This window comes from Myotis nattereri, assembly GCF_964212035.1.
Source record: "Myotis nattereri genome assembly, chromosome: 18".
In the NCBI taxonomy this organism is placed as follows: domain Eukaryota; kingdom Metazoa; phylum Chordata; class Mammalia; order Chiroptera; family Vespertilionidae; genus Myotis; species Myotis nattereri.
Window position 1 is genome coordinate 32,699,164 of NC_138093.1, and position 20,566 is coordinate 32,719,729.

The 20,566-nt window shown below is 41.7% G+C and overlaps 2 protein-coding genes across 3 annotated transcripts; both read right to left on the reverse strand.

The window, feature by feature from the left end:
• Positions 1-927: 927 nt before the first annotated feature.
• LIPT1 (lipoyltransferase 1) lies at positions 928-14,873 on the reverse strand. 2 transcript variants are annotated; one of them, XM_081112792.1, is made up of 2 exons: positions 14,683-14,873; positions 928-2,265 (listed from the first exon to the last, which is right to left on the reverse strand). In XM_081112792.1, exon 2 carries the CDS (start codon positions 2,101-2,103, stop codon positions 985-987), a length of 1,119 nt encoding a protein of 372 aa, XP_080968918.1. In that variant the 5' UTR covers positions 2,104-2,265; positions 14,683-14,873; the 3' UTR covers positions 928-984. The 2 variants fall into 2 exon arrangements, with proteins under 2 accessions (XP_080968918.1, XP_080968917.1); XM_081112791.1 differs by lacking the exon at positions 14,683-14,873 and adding an exon at positions 6,538-6,629.
• On the reverse strand, positions 9,013-10,371 carry LOC308534322 (uncharacterized protein C2orf15). The gene has a single exon (XM_081112795.1). It carries the CDS (start codon positions 10,251-10,253, stop codon positions 9,978-9,980), a length of 276 nt encoding a protein of 91 aa, XP_080968921.1. The 5' UTR covers positions 10,254-10,371; the 3' UTR covers positions 9,013-9,977.
• Positions 14,874-20,566: the final 5,693 nt, after the last annotated feature.

Genomic DNA, 20,566 nt, shown 5'->3' on the forward strand with positions numbered 1-20,566 from the left:
TCAAACCCACAAACTTGGCATATAGGGACATCTCTAACCAACTGAGCTACCTGGCCAGGGAAGTGATGTTACTCTTTCTAGAAGTTTGGTAATGAAGAAATAGCAAGAGAGTTGCGTTCATTCACTATGGGTAAGGATCCAGTGAAAGCCGCGAGAAAATACCAAAAAAAAAGAGATAAATATTTGATAGTACAAGGCCCAAATAGGCTGGAGAGGACAAAATCTAGGGTACAGTTAGAGGAGTTAGGTTTAAGGAAAAGGAGGTATTTCTTTCTCTGAGATTGGATGAAATGAGAAATATTGAAGTAGACAACATGGGGGACTAAAGGCCCTCATTTCTGAAGACCTCTGCTATCACATCATGAGTCAAGGTCTGTGACAAGATTAAGAGTAGTGGAATTCTGAACTGAAGTAGAGTGAAAACATTTAGGAATAATGCCTCTGAAAAATGATAGGGAGTCAACGGATGAGTTGAATCTGACACCACAGAAAAAAGAAACACAAGTTGAAAACTAAATATGAATTGGGTTCATGTGAATTTTCTTCCCATTTCGGCATAGGAGTAAAAAAATCAACTGTTGGAATTTAAAACAGGCTTGATTTCATGGGAGAGGATGGAAGGATAAGATGTAACTAAAAGGGAGAATTTTAGAGTTTAAGGTATCAGAGGTGGCAAGAAGCCTGCACTGTATTCCCCAGAAGTAAGAAAAATAATTAAGGTCAGAGTGTCCGATATGGTAAACATTCCCAAGATGGTAACAAGCAGGAGCTAAAATATAAATGCATGCCAGGTATTAAAATCAGTGCGGAACGAGACAGAGTATCCTGGAGGTCAGTAGGAAATATGGACAAGGATAGGGGATAGACACAAATGGGGAGAAGTTACTCAGAGAGACTACATCCTTTTAGTTTTAAGAGACACACAATGCACATTGAAAATTTTTATTTTCTCACTGAACCTGCCAATATTAACTTTACTTGCAGTCACATTATTCCCTTAAGTTTTTCACAGACAATATTCCATTTACTGTGTACTTCATCATCTTCCGGACATGTTTCATGTAAGACATTTGTTAGCATAGTAGTTTCAATTGGGCAGAACTTACTGCCAATAAAAGTTGAATTTAATTTGTCACATATTTTCCGTGGCAACCAATGATCAGGGGCTTCAATGTTACAGATTTCAATTCTCCCCTTCTTTACATCTATGAGTACTTTAATTTCCAAGAGTGACTGTTCATGTAACACATTAAAGGAAGTTATTATACTGAACTTCGGAGTTGTGCCGTAGATCCATTCCCAAGTTTGTAGTTCTTTGGCTTTGCTATTTATTCCAGGAAATCGTGTCTCATCTGCTGGGTTTATCAAGTTGATGTGATTCTCAATGTGATGACAAGCAGCATACTCTGCCGCAATAGCATCTGTCAGTATTTCACAGGTCAGAGTGGGGTCTTTTTCCAACAGACTTTTTACTACGGAAGGTATGCTAGCAGTTGCATTGCTCTTGATCCCTTGGTAAGGGCTCTTGAGCAAAGACGACAAGAGGGTCCCATCAGTACTATATAACAAAGTGCAATGGTGATAAGCAGTTGTCCGGCCAATCTTCGAAGCTGTTCCTGAGATTTTAAACTGTCCATCAAGCAAAAGGTCAAACCTTTTGGTAGGCTGCACATCCAGCTGGGGTTGGACAGCGTTCAGAGCTCTCACAACTAACTTTAGATTTTCCATCCTATTGTACATTTTTTTGGTTGTAAAAAAAGTCAAATTGATATTGCCCATGTCATGGTAAACTGTGCCTCCTCCACTTTTTCTCCGAGCCAGTTTTACACCTTTTTCTCTCATCAGATTCAGGTTACATTCCTGCCAAGGGTTTTGATGCCTACCAATTACAACAGAGGGGGAATTTCTCCAAAATAACAGTATCGGCTTGCTTTCTAGGTTCACATGGTCATGGATCCAGTCTTCCAGAGCCAGATTTTGGTAAACATCATTGGAAACTGACTGTAAAATGAGCCCTCTTTTTACTGTGTTTTTAAAGCCAGTTGCTGGGACCTTGAAGTTACAAAATAACTGTAAGCAGTTCTTTGAAAATGGGATCAGCATGCTTGTAAAGATGGGAGACAAACAAATTAATTGGTTGAGAAAAGGAAAACTGTTTTTCTTTCTTGGTTATTTAATCCAAACTTATCTAATTCTCTATCCAGGACAGTTGCTTTTCTTGCCTTTTAGCTTTACCATTTGTCTTTAGCAATCGACAAGAGAGACCTAGAAATAAATGAAGACAAACCTCAAATCATTTCCGTTGAAATGGCATAGGGACACAGATTTTGCAAACAATAAATTTTCAAATATATAATATATCTCAAAGCCAAACCAGTTATTTTGAATTTATAAGTTCATTGAGAAAAATGAGAATATTATAGTTAAGTAAAAAGAGCAAACTAAAAGACTCCATACTACCACCTGGAGATAATCTCAATTTACAATTTGGTGTGTACTCATTTTCTCTGTGCATGTGTAAACACACACACTTTTCTCCACAGAAGTGGAACTGTACTATTATTTCGTTCAATGTTAAATCTGTTTTCACATCAGTTTTAATGTTGTGTAATATTCCATTGTCAGATATATCATAGTTTACTCAATCTTAGTTTGTAATTTAGGTTGTTTCTAGTTTTTCTGTTATCAGCAATGTATTCATGAACATCTCTGTGGAAAGCTTTATGCTATGATAATACTTTATTTGACTGATTTACTGGCAACATAACTCATTCAGATCAATATTAGATTAGGATGGACCCCCTGAGGTCAAAGGGAGAGGCAATCTGATTAGCAGGAACAATGTAAATATATAAAAGCCTAAGGGACCGGCTGACCGCCCCACTGGCCAGTAGCTATGACATGCAATGACCAACAGGGGGCAGACGCTCAATGCAGGAGCTGCTGAGCCGCAGTGACTTGGCAGCTGTAGTTCTTGGATGATGCACCCAGAACCAGAGAGGAGGGAGCCTGATTCTGGGGTGCATCACCCAAGAACTGCCCTCTCACAATCTGGGACCCCTCGGGGGATGTCAGAGAGCTGGTTTTGGCCTGATCCTTTCAGGCCACAGCGAGGGACCCCACCGGTACATGAATCTGTGCACCAGCCCTCTAGTTTTATTATGTTTGGACACTATTTTTTTTTTTTTTAGCAGTGCTCATTAAATATTAGGTGGCAATGGGCTGAAAATACTAGCTACACCAATGAAGTATTTTGACTAGTTATGGTCATAAAGAAACCATTCTGTACCAATTCTGTTTCTTAGGATAGCCATAATTTTTCTTTAGGTCAAAGATAGAATGAATTATTGAAGTCCAAAAGTAGGCCAAAGTCTTTTGTAGTTAGGTAATGTCCTAGAAACACAATTCCCAAGTTAAGGAGTTTCATATTTTCATCACTCTTGATATATTTTGATAAATTATGCTACAGAAAAGTTGGGCCAATTTACACCAGAGAGGTCAGGATAGTTTAATAGAGGGAGAGATACTTGAACTGTCTTGAAATCTGTTGGTGTTGACCAAGTGGATGGGAGTAGCATATTCCAGACATAAAAAGACAAGGAGTCATCTAAAAGTAAGGCATGTTTTGGAGACTCCCTCCCCAGGGACAGTTACACTTCTAGTCTTTTGGCTCCACTGACGTCTGTGGCTACATTGCCATAGGAAGTCCCTTCTTTGGTTAAACCCTTGTTCTTGGTTCTGTTTGAGTTTGATATAGTCCCTCATTCACTCAACCAGTATTTATGGAGTGCCTACTAGATACAAAGCAGTAAGGGAACAGAGGGAGGGAGGAGGCAAATTCATGTGATCCTAAAACATTTGGACTTTTTCTCAAAGCAGCTGCGATTTATTGAAGTGTTTTAAGCAGGCAGGAGATAAGTCAGGCATTAAACAGAACTACCACTGCCAGCAGTGTTGAGCATGGATTAAAGAAAAGCTAGATCAGGGGTAGGGAGACCAGTTAATAGACTCCTGAAGTTGTCCAAGTTAGAGATAATGAGGGCCTGAACTAGGATAGACATAAAGAAGGGGATGAATATGAGAGACATTTAAGGTCATACAGTGGTTCTTGTCTTCTAAGAACTCAAAATCTAATGGGAGATACTAAAAAGCAATTAAAGCAATGATTAAAATATATCTATACATATAAAAGCCTATGCAAAGTGTCCCCTCGAGAGTTCGACTGACCGGGAGTTCAATCGCTTACTATGACATGCGCTGATCACCAAGGGGGCGACACAGAACAAAAGAAGGCCCTGGCTGGCAGCCAGCAGCCGCTAGGGTTCCTACCTGTGCACGAATTTTGTGCACTGGGCCTCTAGTAGTGTCATAAGTGCTGTGATAGGGTGTGTACACCAGAGGGCCATCTATTCCTCAAATTAGTGCAAGTGACATTGAAGCTGAGCTATAAAAGGGATAAGGAAAAGTATTACAACAAAGTATAACAGCCTGGAGGGAAAAAAGACCCATTCAAAGAATTCAAAAAATTGAATTCCATTGGCTTATACTTAAGATGCACAAAACCGCTGAACTTAAGAGTGCAAGAGTCCTAGCCGGTTTGGCTCAGTGGATAGAGCAGTGGCCCTCAGACTGAGGGGTCCTGTGTTCGATTCCAGTCAAGGGCATGTACCTCGGTTGCAGGCTCGATCCCTGGCTCTGGTCAGGGCACATGTGGGAGGCAACCAATTGACATCGATGTTTCTCTGTCTCTCCCCCTCCCTTCCACTCTCTCTAATAATCAATGGTGGGGGGGGGGGGGGGAGAGTACAAGAAAGGAGAGTTGCAAGAGATAGAAGGCTGTAGAAGTAGAGGTCAGATAAGGAAGAGACTTGAAATTCGTGTTAAATGCATAACTTAATCCTGAGGGCCATGGAGGAGGTGCTGAAGAGTTTTAAGAAAGCAGGAAGATCAGATTTATACTTCAGAGACACACCCTAGAGCAGTGATGGCAAACCGTTTGAGCTCGGTGTGTCAGCATTTTGAAAAACCCTAACTTAACTCTGGTGCCATGTCACATATAGAAATTTTTTGATATCTGCAGCCATAGTAAAACAAAGACTTATATTTTTGATATTTACTTTATATATTTAAATGCCATTTAACAAAGAAAAGTCAACCAAAAAAATGAGTTCGCGTGTCACCTCTGACACGTGTGCCATAGGTTCCCCATCACTGCCCTAGAGATTTAAGCATAGAGAATCTATAATACTTGGTAAGTGGCATCAACTATAGGACAGGCATTGGTCTTAGCATGTGGGGTTCATTAGTGAACCAAATAAATAAAAGTGAATAGGGCTATAGGAAAAAAGAAAAGTAAGGCTTGGAAAGGGAAGACTATATTTAAGAGGAACTGGGCTGATATTTAAATAGGTTTGTCAGGCTTAGCTTCATTTAAAAAGTGACATTTCGGGGGAAAAAGAGAGAATAAAACAAAACAGGAAAAAAAAGAATAAAACAAAACAACAACAACAAAGAAACAAACAAAAACTTTAAAAAGTGACATCTGAGCAAGGATTGAGAGCGCTGAGGGAGGTAGGCTGAGCGCCTAGGGGCCAGAAACTGTTCTAGGCAACTGAACGCAACAGGCGGCCCTTGTGAGGAGGTAACATTCCCAGCTGAGCCCTGGAGGAGAAGCAGCAGAGTGAGAAGAAGTGGAAACAAAGGGATGTCTGGGAAACACACACAACTTGTAATCCTATTCGTTAGTTACAAAGAGAACGGTAGGCTGTCGAAGGGATATTCAGATCAGCCTCTCCCACCTATCGTGATGCTGCTTGGTGAACACAGAATCCGAATAAAAGGAGTGAGTTGAGCGATCTCAGTGTCTGATGGGATGAGCCCTTTGGAAATCACATTCTCAACTCCCGGGCTCTGGAGAGCTCCCTGGATGAAAGCCAGGCCACCCTCCCTCCCTTTCATTCCATCTTCAGTAGGCGTGGTGCTCCGACTGAATGACACTCTTTCATCGTCAGGATATAATCAAGTCTTGAAGGCCTGGTTTCTTCCCACTAACTTTGCATATCTCCACTCTCACCTTGTACTGATGGACTTTATAGTGTTTCCTCAGAGGACACTCTTATTCCCATGTTCCAGGGGACACTCTGCCTTGCCAGACAGGCTTCGTTTCATCACCAGCCAGAAAGCAAACAGCAACAGTCACACTTACCCACCCAGGCTGGCCCGGCCCCTGCAGGGCACGTCTCCGAGCTACCCGGCCCTTTCTGGCGGCGCGGCACTGACCCAGAGCCTCAGGACGGTCCTGTGCACGTGTTATTTCGCCTCTCCGACTCGGGGATGGCACCCAGCGCGTTTTAGTTTTCACCCTCCGATATCGGGGAGAGACCTTTCCAACCATGGAGCTAGCTACTCGCAGGGGCTGGGCGCAAACTGCAGCGCCTCCAGCAGCTGCGCGGGTCCCGGCCTGGAGCCCCCCATCTTCCCGCCCGCCCGCCCGTCCCGGCTAGCGGCGCCCCAGAACCACGCGGCCGGGTATCCCACCTGCTGCTCCCCGTCACGCGGATTCGTGCCGGGGACTCACTGCCGTCTCCCCGGCTTGCAGGCTGCGCGCACGGCGGGCCCCGCCCCGCCCCGGAAGTGGCGCTAAGAGCCACCGGAAGTGCCCAGAAGAGCTGGGCTTTACTCTGCCCCGCGTGTCCAGGCGGGTCTGGGTGACCCGGGAGGATTTCTGAGGGACCTGGGAGTGGCCGAGCCCACGCCAGACCGGACGAGAGGCCAGGACGCGGGTACGACCCGACCCCAGAGCCGGCAGCTCAGATGGACACGCGCTGCGTGACAGCCGGAGCGAAGGCGGGAGGGGCGGCCGTGCCTGGTTGGAGCGGGCACTTCGGGGGCGAGTGTGGGCACGGCGGCCAGACACCCAGGGCACCCGGGTCACCCGCCAGGCCCGGTGCCAACAAGTCAGTCCTTTCCCTGCGCGGCCAGGCATTGCACCGGGTCCCTAACGGTCTCCTCGCCACGCCCCAAAGGCAGGCAACTAACTCCACTTGGGAGGCGAGGAAACGAAAGTCCGGTGGGAAAGACATTGCATTTAAAGGAACAAACCCTGTACTATATATATACATACATATATATATATCACATATATAATAATATACATATATGTATATATACATATGTATGTATTGTATATACATTCATATATATATATTATTGTATATGTACATATACATATACAATAATATACATGTATATACATAATATACATATATAAAAATAATATATATTTTTTTAATATGGGAAATTTACTTATCAGAAACAATAACACTCCAAAAAGTGCTTCCTTGAGGATTCCACTTACGGAAGCCTCCCCCCAAACAAACACCTAAGTGGCTAAACTTGCCCCGTTGTTCCCCTTTCAGGAAGTCTGGGATTTCCCTTCCCAGGTGTGCTGTCCAGTTCACGGCTTGGCTGGGATTTGGGGATCCCAATCTTATGACGTCTTAGTAGCCGTGGTGCTGGATGAGGATAATTAATGTCTGTCTTTTTTGTTGTCTCAGTGACTGGGTGTGCTACTTACTACATTCGACATTCTGCAGGGCACCGGGCATCACACACAAGGAAAGATCACCCCCAATTCAACATCCGATACAAATATCCAATGTCCTGTTGGACACTGTGGACGTGGAACACCAGTCTGTCAATGCCTGAGTGAAGTCCCTTTTTGTTTTTTCTAAGTGGTTTTGCTAAGGTCACTGGTGACATTCATGTTGTCAGATCCAATGGACTTTTCAGTCCTCCTCTAACCTTTCAGTTGACGCCCTCCACCTTAACGACTCCTGTGGGCAATCCTGACATTTCCCCGCCTTGGTTTTCCGCCAACCTCACTGCCCACTCTCGGCCCCCTTCGCCAGCTCCCCCTGCGATGACCAGCTCCTAAATCAGTGATGGCCAACCTTTTGAGCTCGGCGTGTCAGCATTTTGAAAAACCCTAACTTAACTCCGGTGCCGTGTCACATACAGAAATTTTTTGACATTTGCAACCACAGTAAAACAAAGATTTTTTATATATATATATATATATATATATATATATATATATATATATATATATTTTAAGATTTATATTTTTGATATTTATTTTATATATTTAAATGTCATTTAACAAAGAAAAATCAACCAAAAAAATGAGTTCGTGTGTCACCTCTGACACGCGTGTCATAGGTTCGCCATCACTGTCTAAATGTTGGAGTTTTTCACGACTTGATCTCAAACTATAGGCTCACCTTAAGCCATATCATTCATGCCTATGGCTCTAAATAGCATTTCTTCGAAACGTTTATGATTAGCTCCATCCATTATTACTTGCCTTGGAAACCCGGGATGTCCAAAAAGCGTGCCCCCGAGCACACCTGTTCCCCAGGAACCTCCATGCATTTAGCCTTTTTTTTTTTTTTGCTAGAAACTCCTTCTTTTTCCTCACTCGCCACTTTCAAATCATCTGTACATCCTGCCCAACTTCACCTGGACTACACACCCTTCTTACCACTTCAATCAGCACCATCATCTCACTTGGACAACCACGTCCCTGCAAAAGCTACACCTGTCATGTCCTCAGGGAAGCCTTTCTAGTTCCATTATGAAAAATCAAGTTTATGTGTTACGTCTCCTCATCTGTCTCTCTGAACATTTTACTTTTTCTTCTTGGCATATCACAGGTTGTACCTTACATATTTACTAGCTGATGTTCTATTTCTCCGTAGCCAGACAGTAAGCACTGTAAAGGCCGTAGCTATTTTACTCGCCACTATATCCCCAGCACTGAGTACAGTGCCAGGTTAGGGGAACAAGTGAATGGGTTGTGTATTTGTTCTCTTTCAAACAATTCAGGTTAGGTGAACAAATGAATGATTTGTGTATTTTCTCTCTCCCAAAGAATTATGTTCTGTAAATGATAAAAAGCATCATCTTATTGGTTAGGTCCCATTCAACATCTTTTTTTTTTTTTTTAACTCCTGGTTTAGTACTGTTTAATTTATAAAATACTGCTTCCCTTTAAAGAAGCCTTTTCCTTTTGGTTTATTTTGAGAATATGAAGGAGATTACTCAATTGGGCATTAGAGATAGTCATTAAATATTAAAATACAGGAAAATGTTCAAAACATACATAATACAGTTACAACTCATATGTCCAGATACAAAATGGTTTTAATTTCATCTAGCATTATTTGAGACAATACTGCCATTTCAAACTACTACATATTTCAAGAAGAATGGCAAAATGATATATATTAAACAATAATTTTAAGGCTATTTTCTTACGTTAAATATTGGTGCTATAAAATGGTTGCAATTGTAAGATAAACTACTACACTTTGAAATAACTATGTTGTAGTTCTGAAATGAATTCGATGTGGAGAAAATAATAACAGTTTAAAAGGATGATTTAAAATGTGAAATGCTTTTCAAAGTATGCAATTTACTGTGGGATTTTTTTTTTGCATAGTTTACCTAGAGTGAATGTCTATATAACAGAAATGCAAAAATGTAGAAAGATAAAGTCCCCTTAAGCAAAATCCCAAACTGGAAATCTAACATACAAAATTGGTACACAAGAAATAGTGTGACATAATGATGTCAAATTGTTTGGGTACTGTTTCATGTTTTTTGATTACTAGTTAAATACTTTATCATTAATATGGTTTAGTGCCATTTAAATACTTTTAGTCAAAACTCTGATTTTTGACAAGGATAATACCAGAGAAATCTACTTTGAATTTTGGAAAGCTTTTTCTCCCTAAAGCAACTGTTTTGAGTAAAAAAAAAAAATGCAGTCTACGGTGATTTATAAACAGTGGGGGGAAAAAGCAGACATCTTCCTTCATTTCGTTAGGTTTTCCTACTGAGGTTAAGTTCTCAATCAATATGCCCTCTTAGTCAAAAGCAAGTTTTGATTTCTGTGGTAATAGGTACAAACAACTTCATTCCACATCTGTCATTTCTATTCCGTCACTTTCTTTAACATAAACTACTGAACCCACGGCTTTCTCGGAAAGAGAGCCTGGACCATTCTCTTTCTCTCTTGTAAGGTTTTCTTGGTTTGGGTCTTCTAATCTTATTTTCTTAGTGTTTTGAAATAACTGAGTTACTGGTTCCAGCTTGCTTTTCTCAGTCCCTTGCATTAAGTGATCGTCCACTTTTGCGTCCATACACATAGCAGATAACTGAGTAGCAGATTTACTAACAGAAAATCCCATGGGAAGAGCTGAATAAATATAGTAGTGGAAACGTTGCTTCAACTTGATTGCTTCAACTTGATTGCTTGAGGAAAAAAAATGGAAACAAGTGAATACAGTGGGAATGTCAACCAACTTCATGGCACTGTTCGTGTTGGTGGAATATCGCGGTGATGGATCCATCAATATAAAGTAAAACACTGCTACTTCTCTGTGTTTCCTTTTTCTCTGTGGGAGGGGTCACAGGTTCTATGGATTCTTTGAAAGTGTTTTAAAAAAGAATTGATCAGATTTTATGTTTTAGCACCTTTCAGAAAATAGAACTTCTCTACTTAGCCCTTTCTATCATTCTTGCTGTCAAAAGTTTTAATTAATTATTAATGGGTTCAAGTAATAATTACTGAAGTCCAAACACTTTGCTAGTTGTTCTCTAAAAAATAAAGATGGCCAAACAATTATAAACCTTTACCAAATAATAACACACCATCAAAACATATGAGGCAAAAACAGACAGAACTGAAGGGAGAGAGAGTTCTGCACTAACAGTTGGAAACTTCAATACTCAACTCTTTTTTTTTTTTAAATATATTTTATTGATTTTCTACAGAGAGGAAGGGAGAGAGATAGAGAGCTAGAAACATCGATGAGAGAGAAACATCGATCAGCTGCCTCCTGCACACCCCCCACTGGGGATATGCCCGCAACGCGGGTACATGCCCTTGACCGGAATCGAACCTGGGACCCTTCAGTCCGCAGGCCGACGCTCTATCCACTGAGCCAAACCGGTTTCGGCAATACTCAACTCTTAATAATGGATAGAACAACCAGACAGAATACAAGAAAATATGAAAACCAATTAAAATAAGTAGATTTACCAACATATATAGAACATTCCACTCAACAACAACATACACCTTCTTCTCCATACCCATGGGGCATTTTCCAGGATGGACCACGTTTTAGGCTACAATATGGCTTTCAACAGATTTTAGAAGGTAGATACACAAAGTATCTCCTCCGATTACAGTGGGATGAAGTGAGAAATCAGCAACAGAAGTAAAACAGGAAAATCCACAAATCTGTGGAAATTAAACAATACACTCTGAAACAACCAATGGATCAAATAAATCACAAGGGAAATTAGAAAATATGTACAGATGAAACTACATAAAATAAATAAAAATGCAACATAAAAATTTAGGGAATGCTGCAAAATCAGTGCTAATTTGGGAAATTTATAGCTATACACACCTTAAGCAAACAAGAAAGACCTCAAATTAACAACCTAACTTTACAACTTAAAGAACTATAAAAAGAACAAACTAAATCCATAGTTAACAGAAGGAAGGAAATAATAGAGATCAGAGCAGAGATAAATGAAATCGACACTAGAAAAATAATAGAAAAAAATAAAATCTTTGAAACAAAAGTGGTTTCAAATGACAAATCAGAAATGAAAGTCGGGGACTTAACTACTAATTCTACAGAAATAAGCATTATAAGAGAGTGCAAAAATAACTACATGCCACAAAATTGTATATACTTGCTGAAATGGGCAAATTCCTAGAAAAACAAAACCTACCAAGATGAAGTCATGAAGAAACAGAAAATCCACCTAACTGGAGTAGCTCAGTGGTTGAGCATCGACCTGTGAACCAGGGGGTCATGGTTCGATTCCCAATCAGGGCACATGCCCAGGTTGTGGGCTCCATCCCTTGTGGCAAGCATGCAGGATTCAGTTGATCAATGATTCTCTCTCATCATTGGTGTTAATATCTCTCCCTTGCCTTTCATCTCAAATCAATAAAAACATATTATATAAAAAAAGAAAAAAACCCAGAAAATCTAAATAGACCTATGACTACTAAGGAGATTGAATTAGTAATAATAAAAAATCTCTAAACAAAAACAAAAGCTTTTTTTTTAATTCTATTGTAACATTTAAAGAATAAATCATACCAATCTTTTGTTTTCAAAAAGTTAAAGAGGAGGGAACACTTTTTAACTCATTCTGAGAGGCCGGCATTACCCTGACACCAAAGCCAGGCAAACACAGTGCAAGAAAACTACAAACCAACATCCCTTATGCAAAATCCTCCACAAAATACTAACAAACCAAATACAACAACATATTAAAAGTGTTATATATCATGACCAAGTAGGATTTATTCCTAGAATAAAAGGATGATTCACCATATGAAAATTGATTAATGTAATACACCACACTACAGAATAAAGAAAAAGAACCACGATTGTTTCATCTGATGCAGAAAAAGCATTTACAAAAGTCAGCACCCTTTCATGATAAAAACACTCAACAAACTAGAAAATGAAGGAAACTAAATAAAAACAATTTGTGAAAAAGTCACAGTGAGTATCATATTCAACGGAGAAAGTGTTTGCTCTAAAATCAGGAATAAGGCAAGGATGCCCACTTTTGCCACTTCTATGCAACATAATACTGGAAGTTCTAGAAGAAAGAAGTAAAAGGCATACTAATTGGAGAGGATGAAATAAAATTATCTGTCTTCACAGATAATTGGATCTTATATGTAGAAAACTCTGAAGATGCCACACACAAAAATTGTTAGAACTAATAAATGAATTCAGCAAAGTAGTAGGATACAAAGTTAACATGCAAAAACCAGTTGCATTTCTATACACTAACAACGAACCTGAAAAGGAAATTAATAAAACAATTTCAGCCCTAGCTGGTTTGGCTCAGTGGATAGAGCATCGGCCTGCAGACTGAAGGGTTCCAGGTTCAATTCTGGCCAAGGGCACATGCACGGGTTGCAGGCTTGATCCCCAGTGTGGGACAGGCAGGAGGCAGCCGATCAATGATTCTCATCACTGATGTTTTTATCTCTCTCCCTTCCTCTCTGAAATCAATTTTAAAAAAAATTCCTTTACAGTGGCATAAATACAATAATAAAATATTTAGAAATTAACCAAGGAAGTTAGTCCAAAGATTATGACTGTCCAATAAGAATATGAAAAGATGCCCACCAGACAGACTGGATGGAGCACTGCATAGAGTCCTCACAAAGATATTGGTTCTGTAATGGGGCCAAAACAGCAGCCCTAGGTAAAGACTGTTTTGGACCTAACAGCTTAAAAGCAAGCTTCTAAAGCAGCAGTGTCCAATAGAACTATTTTCAATGGTTATCCAATATAGTAGCCAGTAGCTGGGTGTGTACATTTGAAATGTACATAATACAAACGAGGAACTAAAGTTTAACTTTTACTTAATTTTATTAACATAAATTCAAATAGGCATTTGTAGCTAGTGGTCCCTATTTTTGACAGGGCAGCTCTAAAGGATCAAACTGTTTCCAAGTAAATTTAGCATCTCAGAAGAAAGCCTACATATACTTAAAGAAATACAAAAACCTCCAGCACCTAACAATGTAAAATCTGCAATGTCTGGTAGGCAATAAAAACTTATGAGCTATGGAAACAAGCATAAAATATGAATGATAAATAGGAGAGAAGACTTAGTTGACAGAAGCTTAACTAGGAATGACACAAATGATAGAATTAGTATGCAAGGACCTTGACAGCTATGTTAATATATATTCCACATTTCCATGAAGCTAGAGCAAAGTGTGAGCATGATAAGGTAAGAAATGGAAGTTACTAAATGAAAATATACTTGCTGTGAAAAAAATCCCATGTGGATGGGATTAACACCACCAAAGGAGAATAGTGAACTTGAATATATATAATAGAAACTATCTAATTAAAAAATAATGCACAGAGCACCAAGCAGCTTAATATATGTGCAATTGGAGCCTCCATTTTTTTTTTCTTTTTTAGGCAACCAGGGGTCGGAACAACAACAACAAAAGGGCAACATATCGATTTTTCTTAGTAAAGTTTGTGAAATGATAGGGAAACTAAGGGAATAGAAAACTCAGACCTTAGCATTTCAGTCAGAAGGAAGAGCGCAGAGCTACTATGAAAGGGTTAATTGGGGCAGGATGCATCACTGACCACTCTGGCTTTTCATTGAGGGAAGAACATTTTTACTTTCTTGGGCTGAGGAAGAAATTAATAGTCCTTAATATATTTTTTTTTTAAGGAAAATCTTCACATCCTGGTTTGACCACAAAGTGATCTTTTCCCTACATTATTTCCTTAATTAGGTATAATTATATTTCAGAGGAAATGTACCTCTTGGGATCTCTGACTTTATCTAAAATAGCAGCATCACTCAATTTAATTTTTTAGTATCTTACTATACTTACAAAGTATACGATATGGCAAAATAAATGCTACAAAATATGAGAAAATGTAACAGCACGCATAATGATGAAAAAAGCCAGAGCAGAGAATGGAAACATATATGGCACTTATATTTAAATGTACTTCTATGAAGAAATATGTTCTAACATGAAATTTGTTTATGCTCTGCAATAATTTATATTGGAAAGAAATGAGTACTTACCCGGCAAAAACAGGAACGGTTAGTCTCTTCAAACGTGAGGTTACTTTTGAAATACACAGGCGAATACTAAATCAAGATAATCAGAGCACAGCTTTAAAAACCTAGTTATCTATTCCATCTGTGGAAAAGACAGGGAGATAAAGCCACCATTAAAGTTCAGAAACCTGCGGGTTATTTGAGAAAGGTGGGGCATATTAAACATTAAGAAACAAAGATATTTTTTTTTCAAGTTGGGCTCCCGATTCAACCCTGCCTGGACCGTGCCAGGCTGAGCGGGGCCGCGGGTCCGCAGGGCTCCCCAGGCTGCAGGCCACCGGTGCTCACCCAACAGCCGGCCCTTTCCCTGGGGCCGCTGCAGGACCCGACCTGGGAGGCTTCCCGAAACCACCGACTGCGGCAGGAGCGCGCCAACCTCCCAGCGCCCAAGGGCCGCTCTGGGGAGTAACGAGTTCACCGAACGTGGGTCCCGAAGGGTGCTTGATCTCCGGGAAGAGCGGCTCGGAGGCGTCACATCAAACAAGCAGGTGTTCAGAGCTTTGGGAAGGTGGCCGAAGGACGCTCAGGCCTGCGCATGCGCGTCCCGTCCTGCGCGGTGGCCGCAGCAAGTACAGTATTAACTTTGAGTGCCAACCAGTATCCTAGGAACTATGCTAAAATTGCCAAGGCATTTTTGCTGATCTTACAGCAGTTTAGGAAAAAAATTATGAATCGCAAGTAAATGAAGTTACATATTCAATTTTAGAGCTGCAAACATTCGGCATCATGCGTAATCTGCACTTAGGTGCCACCTGTCAATAAAGAGTGAACTACTAGCATCTAATAGTGACACTGCAGGAGGAGCGCGATCGGGCTCCCGGCACTTTTGGGGAAAGACAGGAGAAGCGCGATCGCGCTCCCGGCACTCTAGGGGTTAAGAACTAAGTGGTGGGAAAGGGGTGGCGGCTAGTTACTAGGAGACGGGACGCTCTGTCGGGGGTAGGGGGGTGGTGGAGGGAGACCTAGCGGCTCCTCGGGGGCGTGAGACTGCGCGGCCTGGCTGGACCGGGAAAGGCGTTGCCTACGCACCTGTGAGGACTGGGAAGTGGGTCCACGCGTGGCTAGGTGCGTGGGTGCGCGCGCAGGCCTCGCAGTCCCACGAGAGGGCGGGTGGAGGCAGGTACGCGTGCGCACAGGGCCTGCGGGCGCGCGGCTGGGAGGCGGAGCGAACCAGGGGAGAGGTGGAGGACCAGCCCGGCTCAGGTAGAGCGGGAAGGCGGGGCCCTGCCGCCCGGGCTAACCGCCCGCCCCCGCCCCCTTCTCGCCGGGGCCGGGTCGATTTCGGGTGGGAAGGGCGGGAGAGGGGCGGAGGATGGAGGTGGGTGGGATCTGGGACCCAGGCGGAGGTGGAGCTCCGAGGAGGGCGGCTGGCTGAGCACCGCGAGGGTGCGTTTGGAGCTCCAGGTAGCAGCCGGGTGATGCGCCCGGTCGGTCGGCGTCCAGCAGCTTCTGGGCGGAAGGCCCCCGAGAGGGCAGCTGCCAGAGGGGGTGTGTGTGTGGCGGGTGTCGGGAGCTGAGGGTGACCCCGAGGCAGGTAGTCGCTGCTGCAGCGGCGGTGGGGGCGGTTGCAGGCGGAGTTGGGGTCCGGGGAAGCCCTCCGGGAGCAAACTGCTCCTGTTGCCCTTTCGTAGGGGTTTAGGCTTGAGCCCAGTTGCTATGGTGACCGCTACGCTTCTTGCAGAAGCTCTCCGCGTGCATGTCGGGGTGGAGGGTGAGAGACCGGGGACTGTGCGGTTTAGAAACGCTCTCGAGTGGAGCTGAGGAATTTGCAAGTCAGATCTGTGAGTTCAACCTGGTTTATCCTGACTCCTATAAGACCTTGGGAGTTAGAGACGAGATTACAAAGGCATTTGCATGGAAATGTCATATAATTTCAGTAGAAATTGTACACAGGAAAGGCAGGGTAAGCTGGCTTTTGTTGAAAAAATATTTGAGACAAATGGACTAATGGAGGCGATCAAGGACCTGATACCTAAATACGTATAGGAACACCTTTTTCTTCTTCTTTTTTAAATAGTCAAGAATCGCAGCTTCAGGAAAAGTTTGCAAAGATGACGACGTCCAGGAGTTTTCCTTGTTCCATGCATGCCGTTGTATCTCAGAGTATTCGGTGTTTTAAATGTCCTCTACTGGCATTTCAACTACACTGTGTGTGTGTGTGTGTGTGTGTGTGTGTGTGTGTGTGAAATTCCAGTAAGGAAATAAATAAAATAACATGCGGTTTTTAAGTAGAAGAAAATAGGTCAGTTATAATATATAAAAGTGTCACACCATTCAAATCTGCCTCCAGGATAAAACTGATTTTTGTTTGCATTTTGATGAATGAATGAACGAAATCGGTCTTAATTAGTGGGAGATAATTCAAAAGGTACATTAATGAAATACAGTGGGGCCTTCGAGTGTCCCGACTAACGAGTTTTTTGAGATACCAGCTGTCTCTCGGCCGATTTTTTGCATTGAGTTGATAGAGTAATTTGAGTTAACGAGCTCCTTAACGAGTTCCTTAGTAAGCTCGGTCTCGGAATGAATTAAACTCGTAAGTCAAGGCCCCACTGTATTTAATAAACTTTGCTGACATTATTTAATGGCAGCTTCCCAGGTATATCTTATTTTATCTTATGGAAAAAAATCACCGCTTTAGTCCAGTTTTTAATCAGTTGTAGAGATTTTCTGGACTCTCTTCTTTTTAGTTGCTTAGTACAGTTTTAGGTAATTTGCTTTTAAAGTACTCCAGATACAGAAGCAGTTAGAGCAGGTGCCACTTATTCCCTTTTCTCATCACATGCTCTTCTCCCCAGATGTAGGCACTCTGACAGGCACTTCCTTGATTTTTCTTATAGTTCTTCCCTCTTTGTATGTGAACATACACATTCTAGTTTGGCTTGCTTTTGAACTTTATATAAATGGAATTTTAGTAAGTATTTCTTTGCATTGTGTTCCTTTATTTGACATTTAAAAAAATGTATTAGGCAGCCATTGGTCAACATGAACATATAGGTTTCAGGCATGGGTTTCTGTTATAAGATCTGTATATTGCACCGTGTGCCCACTGTTAGAGTGGCCAAAGGAAGAATGCACGAGGCCGAAAGGGGTAAAGAATTATACATTTATTTATTTTTTATTTAAAAAAATATATTTTATTGATTTTTTACAGAGAGAAAGGGAGAGGGATAGAGAGTTAGAAACATCGATGAGAGAGAAACATCGACCAGCCGCCTCCTGCACACCTCCTACTGGGGATGTGCCCGCAACCAAGGTACATGCCTTTGACCAGAATCGAACCTGGGACCCTTCAGTCCACAGGCCGACGCTCTATTCACTGAGCCAAACTGGTTTGGCAAGAATTATACATTTATTGTTAACATCTGCTAGCAGAAGAGCTGAGACCAAAATGGCATCAGTGGGGCAGGGTAGGGGGAGCAGGATATTTATGTCTCTTATAAAGGTCAGACCAGGTGCAGGTGGGGGTCAGGTGTAGATGGTCCACTGGAAAGTGGGTGAGGCAGTTGACAGGAAACTGAAGGCTGTTAATCATGAAACCTATAATGAGAATAACAGGAAAATCACCGGGAGGGGCTCTTGCCAAGCCAGGCATTATAGAGCACAAGAATGCCTAGCACCCACCACCCAAAGTCAGATCTTCTCCTGTCGGCGTATACTGGGACCTCCTTCTCCCTCCAGCACCCACCACACTGCTGTTTATGTTCACAAGTGTCAATTTTATATCCCACATGTGAGCGAAGTCAGCTTTTTCTGACTTATTCATTTAGCATAATGCTCTCAAGGTCCATTTATGTTGTTGCAACTGGTGCTATTTCATCCTTTCTTATGGCTGAGTAGCATTCCGTTGTGTATATGGACCACATCTTTCTCCACTCCTCTGTCGCAGGACACTTTGGTTGTTTCCATGTCTTGGCTACTGCGAATAATACTGCAGTGAACTTAAGGGTGCATATATCTTTGCGCATACATGATTTTGAGGTTTTCGAGTATATACACAGGAGAGGAATTGCTGGGTCGTATGGTAGCTCTATTCTCAATTTTTTGAGGAATGGCCAGACTGCTTTCGGTAGTGGTTGTACCAGTGTACATTCCCACCAGCAGTGAATGAGGGTTCCCTTTTCTCCACAGCCTCTCCAGCACTTGTTAGTGCTTGTCTTATTGATAATGGCTAATCTAGCAGGTGTGAGGTGGTATCCATTGTAGTTTTGATTTGCATTTCCCTAATTGTCACTGAGGTTGAACATCCTTTTATATATCTACTAGAGGCCCGGTGCACAGATTCATGCACCAGTGAGGTTCTTTGGCCTGGCCTGTGGGGATCAGGCCAAAATGAGCTCTCCAACATCCCTTGAGGGGTTCCGGATTGCAAGAGGGCGCAGGCCAGGCTGAGGGACCCCACCAGTGCACGATTGGGGCTGGGGAGGGACTATGGGAGTTTGGCCCCCCGGGGAGGGACCGCAGGAGGGCTCCAGGGTGTGTCTGGCCCAACTTGCCCAGTCCCAATTGGCCGGACCCCAGCTGCAAGCTAACCTACCGGTCGGAGCATCTGTCCCCTGGTGGTCAGTGCAAGTCATAGTGACTGGTCGAACAGTCGAATGAACGGTCAGACACATAGCATATTAGGCTTTTATTATATTGGATTGGCTGTTCATATGTCTTCTTGGGAGAGGTTTATATTTTTAGCTCCTCTGCCCATTTTTTGATTGGGTTGTTTGTTTGGTATTGAGTTTTATTAGTTCTTTATATATTTTGGAAATTAAACCTTTGTCAGAGTTACTATTTGCAAATATCATCTCCATCTGGTGGGCTGCCTCTTTGTTTTGTTGTCAGTTCCTTTGGCTGTGCAGAAGATTTTTAGTTTAATATAGTTCCATTCATTTCTTTTTGCCTTTACTTCCCTTGCTTTTGGGGTCAAGTTCATAAAATGTTCTCTATGACCAAGGTCCATAGGTTTGGTATCTATATTTTCTTCTCTGTAACTTATTATTTGGGTCTTATATTTAGGCCTTTGATGCATTTTGAATTATTTTTTGTACACGGGGACAAACTGTAATCCAGTTTCATTCGTTTGCATATGGCCTTCCAGTTTTCCCAGCACCATTTGCTTACTTATTTTTAATTTTTAAAAAATATTTTTATTGATTTCACAGAAAAAGGGAGAGGGAGAGAGAGAAAACATCAGTGATGAGAGAGAATCAACCATTGGCTGCCTCCTGCATGCCCCACACTGCAACCCAAACATATGCCCCGACCTGGTATGACACTGCAACCTCCTGGTTCATAGGTAAATGTTCAGCCATTGAGCTACATAAGCTGGGCGCCAGCACCATTTACTGAAGCAACTATCTTTACTCCATTGTGTGTCTGGCTAAATGAATATTGTATCTTATCAGATGCTTTTTCTGCATCTATTGATAAGATCATATGTTTTATATCCTTCCTTTTGTTATAATGTGGTATATTACACTGATTGATCTGCATATGTTGAACCACTCTTGTGCCCCTGGAATGAGCCCCACTTCTCCATAAATATTGTGTCAATTTACGCTGCCGCCAGTGATATATAAGAATGCTAAGTACCTCCAACTATTTTATCTTTGCCAATGTGATGATTAAAAAATAGTATTCAGTGTTGTTTTAATTTGTATTCTTCTAAATGGTGAGATTGAATATTTTTAAATCTATTTAAAATCCATATATATGAAATATACATATTTTGCCAATTTTTCTACTAGGGTATTTCTTTTCCTTTTTTATTTATAGGAATTATTTATAAATTAGGGAAGTCAGCCCTTTGTGATATGGGTAGCAAACATTTTTGTTCATATCCCAAAGCAACAATAAA

Coding starts and splice junctions, on each gene's coding strand:
- LOC308534322 (XM_081112795.1), bottom strand. CDS start 10,253: ATGGGATTTTCTGTTAGTAAATCTGCTACTCAGTTATCTGCTATGTGT.
- LIPT1 (XM_081112792.1), bottom strand. CDS start 2,103: ATGCTGATCCCATTTTCAAAGAACTGCTTACAGTTATTTTGTAACTTC.